This window comes from Haliotis cracherodii, unplaced genomic scaffold (assembly GCF_022045235.1).
Source record: "Haliotis cracherodii isolate W230 unplaced genomic scaffold, xgHalCrac1.p SCAF_1, whole genome shotgun sequence".
Taxonomy (NCBI): domain Eukaryota; kingdom Metazoa; phylum Mollusca; class Gastropoda; order Lepetellida; family Haliotidae; genus Haliotis; species Haliotis cracherodii.
Window position 1 is genome coordinate 4,944,317 of NW_027266264.1, and position 15,843 is coordinate 4,960,159.

Sequence of the window (15,843 nt, forward strand, 5' to 3'; positions counted from 1 at the left end):
TACAATGGAACTTGTCTGTTAAAACTTGTAATAGGAGCGAAGCAAATGTATTCCAGTAAACACATGTTCTGTCCATCTTCAGATCATCCCTGACATTAACACACACCCTGTAACCATGGAAACATGGGGAGGCAAAAGCTTTCAGAAAAGAAGTACCATTACAATAAAATTTGGATAACAGACATGCATGTCTTATCAGTATACATACTGTAGTTTCAAGAAATTGAACTAAACTGACTGTCATGATGTGAACATCAACACCATGGGAACACACTGAGGTAGGAAGGAGGATGTCAGACACAGAGCTAGTACCATCTTCCTGAGAAAAGGGCATTAGTTCCCATCCTTGCCTAACCAGGCTGGAATTCCCAGACTCGATCATAGCACCTTCAGTGGCTATTATGAGTTATGTCCTTCCTATTGACCAATCAGATTCCAAATGGACCTACCTCACGAAGTGCATCAAATCACTTGAGCACCTTGATTAAAAACATGAAAAGATTTGCAAAATATCTGTCAATGTCCAGTTGTCGGTACACATTACTTTGCAAATCCTTCAGTTGACCGAAATCTGCAGGTTGAAATCCGTGTTGTTTACAAACTGGGTGTCTGGTTTGTTATACCATGTATACTTAGACTTGTTAGTCCAGCCAAAATGTAACTCTGCAATTCCAGCCTAGTTGGCAAGGATGAAAAATGGACTTTTATAATCTGTTAACTCCCTTGCCTCGGGAAGATGATCTAGTACAAGTCTAGAAGAACTGGATTTACACTATTCCAGCCAAATCATGGACAACAAAAACTGTCCTTTCACATCTAAAGTTGTCATTAGAGCTAGTGTCTTCTGGGTGATGATCCCACACTAGTCTTGGTACTGAGTTGTACAGCTCTGTTCCCACCCAGCCAGCCGTGGTCAACCAGCTCCAAACTAGCTGGACTGGCAGGGTAGGTCACAATATTGTGTACAAGTCAGGTAATTGTCAGTTTTACTCCGCCAGCCGTGGTCAACCAGCTCCAAACTAGCTGGACTGGCAGGGTAGGTCACGATATTGTGTACAAGTCGGGTAATTGTCAGTTTTACTCCGCCAGCCGTGGTCAACCAGCTCCAAACTAGCTGGACTGGCAGGGTAGGTCACGATATTGTGTACAAGTCAGGTAATTGTCAGTTTTACTTCGCCAGCCGTGGTCATTCAGTTCCCAACTAGCTGGACTGGCAGGGTAGGTCACAAAATTGTGTTCAAGTCAGGTAATTGTCAGTTTTACTCCGCCAGCCGTGGTCATTCAGTTCCCAACTAGCTGGACTGGCAGGGTAGGTCACGATATTGTGTACAAGTCAGGTAATTGTCAGTTTTACTTCGCCAGCCGTGGTCATTCAGTTCCCAACTAGCTGGACTGGCAGGGTAGGTCACAAAATTGTGTACAAGTCAGGTAATTGTCAGTTTTACTCCGCCAGCCGTGGTCATTCAGTTCCCAACTAGCTGGACTGGCAGGGTAGGTCACAAAATTGTGTACAAGTCAGGTAATTGTCAGTTTTACTTCGCCAGCCGTGGTCATTCAGTTCCCAACTAGCTGGACTGGCAGGGTAGGTCACAAAATTGTGTACAAGTCAGGTAATTGTCAGTTTTACCCCGGGTTAAGTATTGGAAAATGATTAGGACGGACATACACAATTAGTGAATTGCGTGATCAAATTCTCAGATTTGTTTTGCTGAACGTGAAATTGGCTCAAGGTTACAGGCTAGTGTGTTCAGTCATGATCCATGTTTAACTTTTTGTGAGAAATCGTCTTGACATGCTCAACATGCTCAAGAAACATTTTGTATTGTTCTAATCTTTTCAGTACACCATTGTGAACAACTATCACTTGACTTTGTTATGGGCAGCTATGATACCAGTACCCAAGGTTAAATAAGTTCTCCAACACTGAAAATGTGCTGTATACTACTAGAAACACAAGTGACTAATAGGCTAGTTGATATGTCAAATATATCACAGGTTTCTTATAGATAGCATGGTTTCATTAAGATACCAATGTTTTTAGTATTCATTTATACATTCAATACGCCTATATTTTCCAAATGTGAAAGTCCAAGCATCTGTGGGGGATGGTATAACACACTTCGTTGGTACCGTGTAATATACAAGGTTATTGTACAGAAGTACCTTCAGAAATACCTCTGTACCACACCCCACCCATGCTGGTACACAGATGTTGATTTGATTGTTATTAGTTTGATCCATGGATGTCATCCCAGTTATATATTAGGACATAGGATCACAGTTGTCAAAAACATGGCAGTCTCCATTATATATGATAGTATTGGGTCACTGTGTTCAAATTTTGACCTCTGCACATCATAGTCTGTTCTGGCTTTCAGTGTTTAGCTACTTTGACATCCAAGCACTAGTTAGTAGGTGAAGAGTGTATCTGTGGGAGTGTCATCCATCTCAGAAATAGTGTGTATTGGTACTATGTTCCTCTAAGGCAAAACAAACAATAAGTCCTTTGGAAGACCTCTTGCTTTGACCTACGTGAGATATGTCTTCACTGTTCCCATGATGGTCTTGTTACAAAGAACGCAATCATCAACTTTTTCTGCACATGAATCACACGTAACAAGATGGCCGCAGGGAAGGAACAGTGTGCAGACGTCCCTCTTGCGACAGACTCGACACAGCCTCTGCTCACGAAGACGTTTATTCTCTGACAACAGGGGAGCATTCTTCACCTTAGACTTTGGAGACTTTGGTGGTTTTATTCCAGAATCAGAGTTGACCATTTCCTTGACAGGGGATGACACAGGACCTTCGTCTCTAAAGGAACTCTGACAATTTGAAACAATGAATGGAATTTTGGTGGTTAATTTCTCTTCATTATTAGACTTGTCATTGCCCAGAGTTAGGATACAGTCTACAAGCTCAGAGGTATTCTCACAGGACCTCCCATGTCTCCTCAAAAACACATCCTTCGCCCTACGGATCTTATCAGCAGGGAACCCCATTTCCCTCACCTCCAGCTCAACATCATCAAAACTGCCATCTGTACCTGGCAGACCACTACAATCACCTTGAAGGTCAAGGTTACCAAGTGAAGCACTGGCAACTGCATCAATGTCAAGGTCAGAAGTTACCCTTCGGGCAACTCCAAGTTGGTTCAAGTCAGGTGTACTGATGAACTCACAATTGGGAGAGTACTCCCGGTGCTCTGTCATAGGGTCGTGACCTACATCCCAGTCCCTCAAGGTTATTCCACACTGGAAACATGTGACTCTGTCGGCTGAGCCGATGTAGTAGAACCCTGCAGCCACAAGACTCTCTGGGGACTGAGGAACATACGCTGTCGGCCAAGATGTGAAGGAATCAAGCCTAGCAGCAGCCTCCCGGTACTCGGGATGCTTGGGGGGTGTCCTGGGGCCAGTGTTGGACAGTTTGCTGATGGAGGGGCAGTTGGGTTTGGACCTTAGGTGCTCCTGCAGGACATTGTCGAGCTGGCCGGTCAGATGCAGCTGAAGACCACAGTGGCTGCATTCGACCCTGTCTGGAGCTGGATGTGGAAAAGAGATGATTTAGCTTGAGTATTCCATAACAATACTATAAATAAGTACTTTGTGATAGATGTTATGATGACAAAAATCTCAAAGTGGAAAAGAAACAGTGTATTTGAAAAAATTGTAGCCATCAGAAAGATCTGACAAGAAGTGGTCGCAAAACGACTTTTTGATACATGATGTGAGCAAAAGGTAGTCGCCAAAGGGTAATAGGTAACCTCATGATTCAGTGCATGGTGACACTACAATTTTGGGGGAATGAGTTCAAATTTTGAAAATGCAATCAATGATTTGCAAATAATCTGTTGTAAAGGTGTTAGAAAACTAGATATATTTAGAGCACTCTTTCTTGTTATCTATTATCAGCAGTTAATGTAACCATGACATAACATGTCTAAGTGACATAACAATTCCTGACATCAGTACAATGTGTGAAGCTTATTTCTGGTGTCCCCCTTCGTGATATTGCAGAAATATTGCTAAAAGCGGCGTAAAACCAAACTCACTCACTAAGTGACACAATAAAACAAGTGATAGTTTGGTTGTTTTTTTTATATTCAGGGCTTCTGTGCACTGGGGATCGTGTTTCTTTGGCATGCCCATTTAGCCCAACACTTACTGACTGGTCCATTATTGTAAGGGGGATTGGGGATGTATGTAACATTTTTTCATGACTCCTAAAAAATGTTCAAATTTTCAAGCTTGACTATTTAAAGTAATGGAACTGTACGTGTCTTTTGATGCAGCCAACCCCACCCCACCCCATAAATTTTGGCGATCTCTGCCCAAACCCCTCTCACCTTCCCACTATCGTTTTTTTCTCGACCAATAGTAAAATCTACATAAAGGGATGGTGAAAGCTAACTTAGAGTGTACAGTATGGTACCACTACATGTGTTTTTGAATTTGGTATTTAGATCAACTGTTTTAAAACGTGTAAATCACCTGTTCCAAAATTTGAAAAAGTGTGGAAAACAAGAAATAATTCTCATGCCATTATGGGACTCTCATATGGTTCACTCACCCTCACCTGCAACTAATCAACGGTCTAAACATATTTTCATTTCAGAAATGTAATCAGTCTTGTACACCGGTCCTACACCAGATGTAGCTATATATATATATATATATAGACCTCACGTATACCTCATACAGATAAAATGAGGTCATGTGACGTGAGGTTTAACATTATCCTACAAACGGTATAGAATTTGCCAGTACATTGTGTTGACTGTGAATTGTACTTTAACCAGATAGTTTAATTAAAAGCCTTAGCATAACCATCTACGCATACAATACACATAAGAAAGCTAAAGACACAAAACACATGCCAGTATTGTTATTTTCTGTCCATGAGGACGGAATTTCATATCAGAATACTGTAGAAGACCTCGGGGTCATGAATAAATATTAGAGAGGTCGATAAGCAGTATCATGCCTTTATATAGGAATAAAGTTACGTATAAAACTTTGCATTTATCGCAATAAGCTGAGACATATTTACATACTATGCATTCTAAAAAATGAGATTTTAAATATATTTACAACAGACTTTACAACATAAATGTTATCCGTCATTTAGTCAAATGACAAATGTTATCCGTCGTGGACTCGACGTGATACTAGCTGTTGTTTTTCTTTTCTTTACGTTTAATCAAATCGATTGCTGGGCATATATATACAAGTATCACACGGCATAATATTCCACAAATAAAAGGCGAACAATTAATTTGTTTTAGTGGTCTCACCTGTGTAACAAAACCCAGCCAGGGCAAGTACGCGGTTTTCCTTGATATTTGGCTTGGAGGCAAATGTTTCCAACCTTCCCTTGAAGCTGTCGCTCTCGGGAACTGTTGTACTATAGCCAACCAGATCACCCAGGACATTCCCGCTATGTCCGTCCGTCTGTATTTCCCCATGTTCCATTATGTAGTTTAACTCGCAGCGAGTATCACCATGTCGGTCGGTTCCCAACTTCTCTGCGTCGTGTTATCTTCTAAACATCTGCGCATACTCACAACGAACCCGACACAGACCTGTCTCAAGCTCCTTCACAGCGCGTGACACCTTCGTTACACTCTCAGTGTAGATAGCTCCGCGAACGGGCTATCGCTATGAGGAGCTCGGGTCTTTTTCTGCGGGAATGGGTTTTCCCCATCTATATTTAGTGCAACGTTAGGGTTTTCCCTAGTCAGTAAATAAAAATATATACCCAACAATATATAAATAGAGAACTTATTTATAGGGGGTATATATTTTTTTTAATGACCAATAAGTAGAGAACTTAGAGGGTATGGGGGTAGTTCACATGGGGTATATATTTGGCATTTACTGCCCAATAACGAGCTCCTGTGGTTTTCCTGTCACATTGTATTTGTCAAAGTATAATAAGCGCCCCGTGTGAGAGTGTTTGCCAGGGTTTTCGTCAAGTACGAAAGTGTGGATATTTTGGTCATCGAATGGTGAAGTTAATTCATTATTTGATTTGACTTTGTTACACCAGTTGGGGGTTTCTAATTTCTTCGTTGTCTTGCGTATTTTGTAAAGTTTAAAACTTTACATTGGAGTAGGGCAGCTTTGTAGGAGTAGACTTGGGATTTGCAAAAAAAAAAAAAAAAATTTTGATGGCTGCAACACATTAATAATTAGAAAAATGACAAACAGAAACTTTGAACAATAAATCGGGGTAAATGGCCCCAGACAATTTGGTGAAAATGGCCCCAAATGTTAGTGAAAATGGATATACCTTTTGGAGTACCTTCGAAGTGCCACTCCAACTCAAACTGGATGACCATTCCTGACAAGAGTCACAGGATAAAGCCTGTTAATTACTTTTGTATTGTTGTCTCCGACACCAACGTAGCCTCTGCCACACTTCTTCCACACTTGACCCGTGAAGATCCAGGGTAGAATAAATCTTCAGCAACCCATGCTTGTTGTAAAAGGCGGCTATGCTTTGTCGTAAGAGGCGACTAACGGGATCGGGTGGTCAGGCTCGCTGACTTGGTTGATGCATTTCATCGATCCCAATTGCGTGGATCGAAGCTCATGATATTAATAACTGGATTGTCTGGTCCAGACTCGATTATTTACAGACCGCCGTCATATAGCTGGAATATTGCCGAGTGCGGCGTTAAACAATAAACCAACCAACCAACCAATCTTCCACACTTTTATTCTAATAGTACTTTTTGCTTCAGCTCTTTGGCAATATCATGTATTTTATTAAGATCTTGGGAGAAGTCTGCGCATAAAGACCCCATTTGTTTTGTGATCTTTTATTCTGTTGTGTCTTCGACTCTGACAGTCTTTTCTGTTCGAAATTAGCCTTGGGTGGGCTGAATTGAGGCTGTTTTTGTTTAAGCATGCCTTGGGCCCAGAGAGCATTTATATCGATTTTTTCTTTGTTTTAAGTTCCAGAGAACGTGAATCTGTCCTGAGGACGGTCAGATACATTAACTGTGGCTTGACTATAAGTCATTTTGGCTCTTTTTTGGGACAGATTTTCTGGTGACCAGAGTGAAGGGATACCCTTCCGCTGGGTTTGTCTTACCCTTTCGAGAACTGGGCTGGCTCTCTTGAGAGTTCGGCGGAATCTGAACAATTGTAATTTCTGGACGTAAGTCCGCTATCTCCTTCTCCGAGTGACAGTGACAATACTTACTACTACTTATTACCTGTGAAGATCCGGGTAGAGAATAGATCTTCAGCAACTCAGGCGACGACTATGCTTGTCATAAGAGGCGACTAACGGGATCGGGTGGTCAGGCTTGGTTGATGCAAGTCATCGTATCCCAAATGCCTAGATCGATGCTCATGGTGTCAACCACTGGATTGACTGGTCCAAACTCGATTATTTACAGACCGCTTCATATAGCGGGAATATTGCTGTGTGCGGTGTTAATCAACAAACAAACAAACAAACATTCTATTACTTATTTAAAACAATTTAAAAAATAACAATAATATCATGTGGGAGACAAGGGTCTCATGTAACAAGTGTATCAACTAAGTAAGTTAGTTTTATTTGGGGCAATTGTCGTAGTCACTTGCTCCAAAATTTGTGACCATTTTCAGATTATGGGAGTGCGCAAATGAATGAGTTCAACAAGGAAGCCGCAAGCTTGGGATATGCAAAAGTTAATAAACAGTGAAGGGTCACTAAGGTTGTATAACGCAATATTGAGAAGGCAGTCTTGTGTAGGTTAACAGTACCGCCCACGCGGAGTGAGTGAGTGAGTGAGTGAGTTTGGTTTTACGCCGCTTTTAGCAATATTCCAGCAATATCACGGCGGGGGTCACCAGAAATGGGCTTCACACATTGTACCCATGTCGGGAATCGAACCCGGGTCTTCGGCGTGACGTGCAAACGCTTTAACCACTAGGCTACCTGACCGCCCCCTCCGCCCACGGAACCGCAAACACGGAGAAATCAAAAGTGGATTGTGGATTGTGTTTAATACTTCTTTTCATTAACACTTACTTATCATGATTTCAACAACCCTTTGAACATCTAACCACATGCTGACCCCCGTTTGGGAGTAACAAGGTCTTGCACTCTGGCTGAAAAACAGCCGCCATAACTCTGTAAATGATCATTCTTTCAAATTTGATATTAACATATTCATCACTTAATGATCTATTAAAATATCATTTATAGTGGTATCTGAGAAAACGTATCCCCATTTGCGCTAATGTAGTGTAAACAATGTTTACAAGATGAAATAGGGCCATATCTCTGTAAAATATAAATTTGTGAAGATGTTTTTTAAAATTTATCAAAATGTATATTCCTAAATGATTTTTTTTAAAATCATCCTTGCTTCCAGGACTAAGAACAAATCTTTTCATATTGGCATTTTGAGTATATACAGCGCGAATTGACCGCACTACACGACATCATAATTTGGCACAAACAAACTTGTAATTTGTGTTGTTTGTTTGTTTGCTTGTTGTTTAAGGCCTCACTCAGCAATTTTCCAACCTTAGGACAGCGGTCTGTAAATAATCACGACCAGACATCCCAGCGACTGGCAGCATGAACATCGATCCACGTAATGGGATACGACGACATGCATCAACCAAGTCAGCGAGTCTGACCACCTGATCCTGTCCTGTGGGTTGCTGAAGATCATTTCTAACCCGGATCTTCACAGGCAACCTGTAAATAATTAACTGCATTGTGTTGTATGTGCGAGTATAAGAAATATAAGCATGTGCAACACTTAGGTATTTAACATCAATCAATATAACAATTCTACCTTTAGAATATGTTTCAGTATATGTTTATCTGTTTACCAAACCTAAGGCACCGAGAACAATGGGGAGTCGGACAATTGATACTTGAGATGCAAGCTAGACATTTTGAAAGCAAGGTCCGCATATTTGTCATGTTTTTAATCAATCTTGTGAATCACATTAGTGTCAAAAGGGACAGTAAATTAAATAATATAAATGATTTTATTGGATTTATCAAAAAGGACAAGATCAGGTTTCTTGGCCTGGATAGGTCGGAAGCTGTATACGGGCCTATTCCAACAATTTTGTATTTTTGTATCATTTTCCATGACGCCCTCTACATATTGTGGGTCGCAAAAAAAACCACAAGTATGGCGAAGACGGTAATATAAGTATCAAGCCACGCCATCAAGTCGCCTAAGATTCTGTATCTGTGCCAAAGCTGGACATACACTGACAGTATGGTGGGCAGTCTCATTAAATTCATTGCACAATCTCCATTTCATATTACATTTTGATGCAAAATCTTTCATTGACATCTCTAGCGACTGGCCATGAGTAAACGGAAAGCCTGCCGTCTCCCTTTTCAGGCCTGCCGTCTCCCTTTTCAGTCCTGCCGTCTCCCTTTTCAGGCCTGCCGTCTCCCTTTTCAGTCCTGCCGTCTCCCTTTTCATGCCTGCCGTCTCACTTTTCAGGCCTGCCGTCTCCCTTTTCAGGCCTGCCGTCTCACTTTTCAGTCCTGCCGTCTCCCTTTTCATGCCTGCCGTCTCACTTTTCAGGCCTGCCGTCTCCCTTTTCAGTCCTGCCGTCTCACTTTTCAGTCCTGCCGTCTCCCTTTTCATGCCTGCCGTCTCACTTTTCAGGCCTGCCGTCTCCCTTTTCATGCCTGCCGTCTCACTTTTCAGGCCTGCCGTCTCACTTTTCAGGCCTGCCGTCTCCCTTTTCAGGCCTGCCGTCTCCCTTTTCAGGCCTGCCGTCTCACTTTTCAGGCCTGCCGTCTCACTTTTCAGGCCAGCCGTCTCACTTTTCAGGCCTGCCGATCTTCCCAACACACTGCACGTTAACTCGATGCAGTGGTCGTTCAGATAGCTTCTCCCTGAAAAACTTAGTCTGGGCCGATTTGATATGACACTTCGCTCTTTGACACTTATATCTGTACCCAGCAGTAATGAACCATCAACAAAATCAAAATTGAGAGTATGTCCCGCATCTTTGGCACGTTATATAAAACTGTGTAATGCCTTGTTGTCATCATGTCTGGACTCGAGCGTTTTACAAATTGCAGCGCCATCTGGCCTTCTTTATCTTTAGTGTCCTTTTTGTGCACTGACGTTCTTGAGTCCACATTGTTCTTTCTTTACTTTTAACGTCTTTTGTTTGCGAGGTGTTCATTGGTATCATTTTGTATGTTGAATTCATCATTTGTATGTAAACAATTACTTTTATTTGAAACATTCATTCATTATTCATTACATTTGACGTACTTTTGTCGTATATTTCAACTTGGTATTTTTGGCCCGAATGGCCTCCTATACACAAGGTTGACTTCTGTTTCGGCAGGTAATCGTGACTGGTTGTTCTGTGCCTGGCGTTGCTGTCTTATAGAGAACTATTTATCGAGGACTAGCTAATCATTCCCTCACTAACCATGCAGATTTATAATATATTTCTAATGAACGTATTCTTATACATGAAAGAATAAGCACATGCGCGATATCTGAACAATGCATACCTTTAAGTACTTTCTTAATTACACGTTTTTACGTCTCCGTAAAATCTAATTTTGAAGGCGCTTTTTTGTCCTAAAGGCTTACTATTGACATTTAACGATGTACCGTCCGCATGCAAAAAAACAATGTTTGTTATCATGCGCATATTACAGAATGAGATATAGGCATCGTTCAGTGATTGTGGTTGAGGGAAGTTGTATTCTGTGCAATGTTACAGCCACTGTGCAATGTTACAGCCATAATACTGAATGCGAAGCCATAAACGTATGGGAAAACCCAGAACGTATCTGCCCAGTTGTTAAACTATCATAGCCTCATTACTGAAGAAAAACTGGAAAAAACAAAACTATACTATATATAGCGCCACGTCATATAACGCTTATACAAATGGGACACCGGGATTTTCGAATGTACGAGGAAGCGAAAGGAAACGCGACTTTGTGACAATCCGGTAACGTTATGTGGCCTGCATCTCCAACATAAACAACCTTAAACCATAGCTCCATTTGTCCATTAACTAACTGTATTGTTATCATACAACAGCTAAAAACCGACGCTGAGTCAGACCAGAGCACGGTTAGACCAGTTGGCAATGACGGGACATCTTTTTTTCACCTATCAGTTTCCTTGATGATCATAGTACGGGCTTAGTGTAAAAATATGGACTGGAATTTGGATTGGAATACTGCAATGGAATTTGGAATGAGATAAAATGGAATATATCCCACAATGAAAATAAACCTTGTGTTGTACATACCCTTATTGATATAATTACCGGAAATGTATTGACAGTACAAGTAAACAATCTTCCCAACTGCAGCAGAGACTTCAGTAAGAGTTGTGATAATAGATACTAGTCATTATGCATTGCGTTTTTTGGATGATGATAAACATGATGCAAATAAAAATAATAAACCAGAATATATATTATGTTCTTCACGTGGTATTCTTTTCATTAGATTATCTAAAGTCATTCCACTGATCTTCTGTGTTGTATATTAACATCTAGATATGTCCCTTCTCCCTCAGTACTGGTGTGGGGAATGGCAGAGGAGAGAAGCTGACACCACGATCCTTAGCTAATCTGCCATACCTCGGTGACATCTGTTTATAAACTGTCTTAGCAAGTTAGACTGGAGACCTGTTTGTAAATAGGGTATGTTCCATTTGTCTCGTTCCGGATTCCATTCCCTACTTTACACAGTGCCCACGTAGAAGGCTGGTGTTGTCTTCTGCCACAGCTACATGGACGACTGTACATATACTGACATCAGGACTAATAGCTTATCCGTATCTAAACAGTGAAATATGTGTTTTATGCATTGTGTGACGTGATTCGGTCCAATATGAATCTGTCCCCGGAACATGCATAACATAATCGGAGTTGCCAAAGAGCGAAACCCCCCCACCCACCCTCTACGGCAGCCCTCATGTAATACTAAGTTAATCTCTCACTCTCTCTCTCTCTCTCTCTCTCTCCGCCAGGCCTCATGTAATACTGTGTTAATCTCTCTCTCTCTCTATCTCTCTCCCTCCTTGCCTCACCCTCTCTCTCTCTCTGATGAAATGTAAAACATTACAGATTCTCATAAAAAGTAGTTTATTGCACTCCTTATTCAGAAGGGTATGATGTCATGTGGATACATGCAATTCACAATGATGATGTGATTATGGTTATCATAAGATTCTGTCACTCAATACTTCTTGATTTAGTCTAGAATCGTGTGAAGATTCTTGAATGTATTATTACATCTGTCAGTACACCTGCAGATGTCATTTCAATCGTAATGATGCTGCGTACAGTTTTGATATGGATGCCATTTCAAGCAACACGCGCACGTGTAGTAATATCACAGGTAGCTGACGAAGGCAAATTGTTCATCTTTGTGGGATGTTGTCTTCAACATACCGACGGACGGCTGGACGTTCATAATATCACAGAAGGGATAGTTTATACTGGAGCATTTACCCATCATTATTTCTCAATGAAAATACATATACCCGGTCAGAGTACACAGCGTTCCAAATGATCAAATAATGAAGGTTTTCACTGTTCCAAGAATAGTCTTGCCGCACATCACACATGCGTGGACCTTTTCTGCGCAGTCTGAGCACGTGACGAGATGACCACAGGGCAGGAAGAGGATGGACACAGCGTTGTTTTTGCACACTCTACACGTGGACTGTTCCTTGAGACGTCTGTTTTCGGCCTTCAGAAGCTTCAGTTTCTTGCTCAGGGCTTTAGGTTTACATATTTGAGACACCTCTTTCTGACTTGCATGAGAGTGTGTGATGTCTGATGTCGTCTCCATGTCCATGGGAGATCCACAGGGCATCTCCCTATCACACACCTCGATTGATAGAGTCTGTAGATTTTCACAGAGAGCTGATGTGTCCCCGGAGTCATCACTCCCTTCCACGACTAGGCATGGGTCTGCCATAGCAGAATCGTTAGGATCCACAGAAGCCGCACAAGCACCGCCACCAAGGTGAAGGTCATTAGTTTGCGTGATATGAAGGTCAACGTTTGAGTTAGCATTCTCATCAACTGCCATAGATGAATGTCCACTCTCCTCTTGGACCTTTTTATCACCACCAAGTAACTCACATGACTGTAATTTTGAGAATTCACAGTCGGAGGCATACCTCTTGTGTTCTGCAACAGGGCTGTGTTCTGCTTCCCAGTCTCTCAAGGTTATTCCACAATGAAAACACGTGACCCGGTCAGCTGACCCGATGTAAAAGAACCCGGCTGATGCCAGCTCCTCGGGTGTTTTCGGGACATACCGTATAGGCCAGGCAACAAAAGAATCTAGACGTGAGCTGTATGTTTGGTACTGTGGGTGTTTTGGAGCTACTGTAGAAAGTTGTTTCATGTTTTCTGTGTGGATATTCGACTTGACCTCTAAGGGGCTAAACGATGACGTGGTGACGTTTTTGGACATACTCGATGGTTGATAACCTGAAACAAATAAATAAACGTAATATGACAATAAACTTTCAATAATCATCACAATAACATGTATGCCATTTTATGAAGAGGGGGGCGGCCGGGTAGCCTAGTGGTTAAAGCGTTCGCACGTCACGCCGAAGACCCGGGTTCGATTCCCGACATGGGTACAATGTGTGAAGCCCATTTTTGGTGTCCCCTGCCGTGATTGCTGGAATATTGCTAAAAGCGGCGTAAAACCATACTCACTCACTCGCTCACTTATGAAGAGGCCAAAGATGCAGTGGCAATAATGAAGGCGATGGTTTACAGAAAAGTATAACAATAGGGAAATCTGTTTATATTTTCCAATGTCATATCAATGCACGTTTACTCATTTTGAAAGTCTTCGTGGTGGTTGTTCTTTGCGGAAAAAACATGTAAACACACATTGTGTGAGTTGGGTTTACCCCCGCTACAATGTTTCAGTTATATCATTTGTCAGTCTTATGTAGCAGGTAAGCTCCAAGTAGGCTGATCTTGGATGTCCACCATTGATGTAACCCAGGGTACGGTTGATCAGTGGCATCTGTGATTGGTTCCACAGTCGAGCAGAACCTGGCACGGCTAAGGGAGGCAACCGTGCAAGCTGCGTCATGGGCGACTTTTGAGAAGCCTTTCAGGGAAGTATATCAGAGCAAGTCGATATGAGTTAGTAACACCCCAGTCTATATCAACTGTGTGAGACGTGAGACATGTATCAGGCTTTACATGGGTGGATACAGAAGGGGGTGGGTACGGGGGTGCGCACCCCCCCCCCCCCCCCCCCCTTTATTTCGAAAAAAATCTTTATTTCTGTGTAAATTACCACCAAAGACAATAAATAGATCTTAATTGTGCACCCCTCTTTCAAAAAAAGCTGTATCCGCCCATGCTTTATATCCTTCAACAATATAACAGAAGTGGTGAATCTGAGATTCAAACTCACATGTTCTCATCCGTCAGGTATTCTGGTGTTTGCAACTAGTGTTACAGTATGATTTGGTGTAGATCTAATCTAATTCTGAAGATTATGTCTTGACTAGAAATACAGTAACTCTCAGTGGTATTAACGCACATGACGTTATAACTACGCACACATACTGCTAGATCATCTGCTGACACGCTAGAGTTGACACTGTTAATAGTTGTCTATTCTCACCCCTCGCCGTATGTGTATTTATAATGTTCATGCAATGATAGAGCCTTCGGTGGTGGCAGCAGTTACGTCCCTTTGTTTGCAAGCAATCGATATGTGTCGTGGTAACCAAGTCTCGCCCACAAATAAATGATTCAACATCAGCAGAGGAGGGGCGGCCTCGTCATCACTGGTAGTTAGCACTAGTTACTGATGGTATATATTATCAATAAATTTGATATCACATTTCTGCTTGATGAGATACAAACCAGATTTTATTTATTATTTAATGCTAACTCAGCAATATTCTAGCTGAATACACCACAGACTAGACTAGAGGTACATCAATAAATAGCTTCATTCACGCCCAACGTATCCACACAAACATCGCTTATCCCGAATGAATTGTTTAATTACCTCCGCAGTGGCAATAATAATAATAATGATAATAAACATAATAATAATAAATAATAATAATAACATATGTACTATCGTCAATTGCTTCATAATTTTGTAATAACAGCTAGATCTATAGGGAAACAACGAGGACCGAGTCGTAGTAACGTTGGCATCGTACTGTTACATGTATCCACGTAGGGAGAGGAATAGACACTTAAATTGTAGTGTATTTGATAACACTACTGGCACATGTACTCACCTATATTGTGATAATCCGGCGTCAGAGATGTTTGAGAGAGATGGCCCGAGTTGAGGCGTGACTTGTGTGGCTGTGCGGTATTCCAGAAAGATGCACAGTCGATCCAGTCCTCCGAACGATAGTTTAGTAGAACAGTGCCAGACATCGCTGCAGATGTTTCACAGAAAGAACCTATCCACCGTGTAGGAGTATAACTCACACTGGTGATTCAGCTTGAGTAACTGCAAGGCGAGGCTTTGAGTGAGCTGTCGTAACCCATGTATATAGAAAGCCTAAGAAGGGAATTCCCAGCTAAAAATAGAACCAGTCCACGAAGAAAAGATATGAAAGGGCGATAACTTTCCATCGTGTTGGTCGACCTATTTATAGACGGGGCCATTTAGAAGGAAGGACTTTCGCGTTTTTTCCATCCTAAAATATGTTCTGCATCAAGAAATGTATGAAGGATTATCCAGTGGATATATATATTGAAGTTTTGTACAGACAAAATTAAAAACTTCAATGTCTGCCACAAAATATGCACAAAATCCAGTCCGTTCAAATGCTATCTGAATTTTTTATAT

The 15,843-nt window shown here is 41.6% G+C and overlaps 1 protein-coding gene across 1 annotated transcript; it reads right to left on the minus strand.

The window, feature by feature from the left end:
• Window positions 1-1,122: 1,122 nt before the first annotated feature.
• LOC139453906 (uncharacterized) lies at window positions 1,123-15,484 on the minus strand. Its single transcript, XM_071235355.1, has 7 exons — window positions 15,281-15,484; window positions 12,552-13,478; window positions 9,298-9,939; window positions 8,067-8,111; window positions 6,295-6,345; window positions 5,297-5,536; window positions 1,123-3,544 (listed from the first exon to the last, which is right to left on the minus strand). The coding sequence occupies exons 1-7, from the start codon at window positions 15,423-15,425 to the stop codon at window positions 2,529-2,531; spliced, it is 3,066 nt and encodes a 1,021-aa protein (XP_071091456.1). The 5' UTR covers window positions 15,426-15,484; the 3' UTR covers window positions 1,123-2,528.
• Window positions 15,485-15,843: the final 359 nt, after the last annotated feature.

Bases quoted from the DNA above. Each gene is read 5' to 3' on its own strand.
- LOC139453906 (XM_071235355.1), bottom strand. From the start codon at position 15,425: ATGTCTGGCACTGTTCTACTAAACTATCGTTCGGAGGACTGGATCGAC. The intron at 13,479-15,280 runs GTGAGTACATGT...TATTTGTTTCAG, and splicing joins GCCGGATTATCACAATATAG to GTTATCAACCATCGAGTATG. The intron at 6,346-8,066 runs GTTAGATGTTCA...GACTCTTGTCAG, and splicing joins CAAACGGGGGTCAGCATGTG to GAATGGTCATCCAGTTTGAG.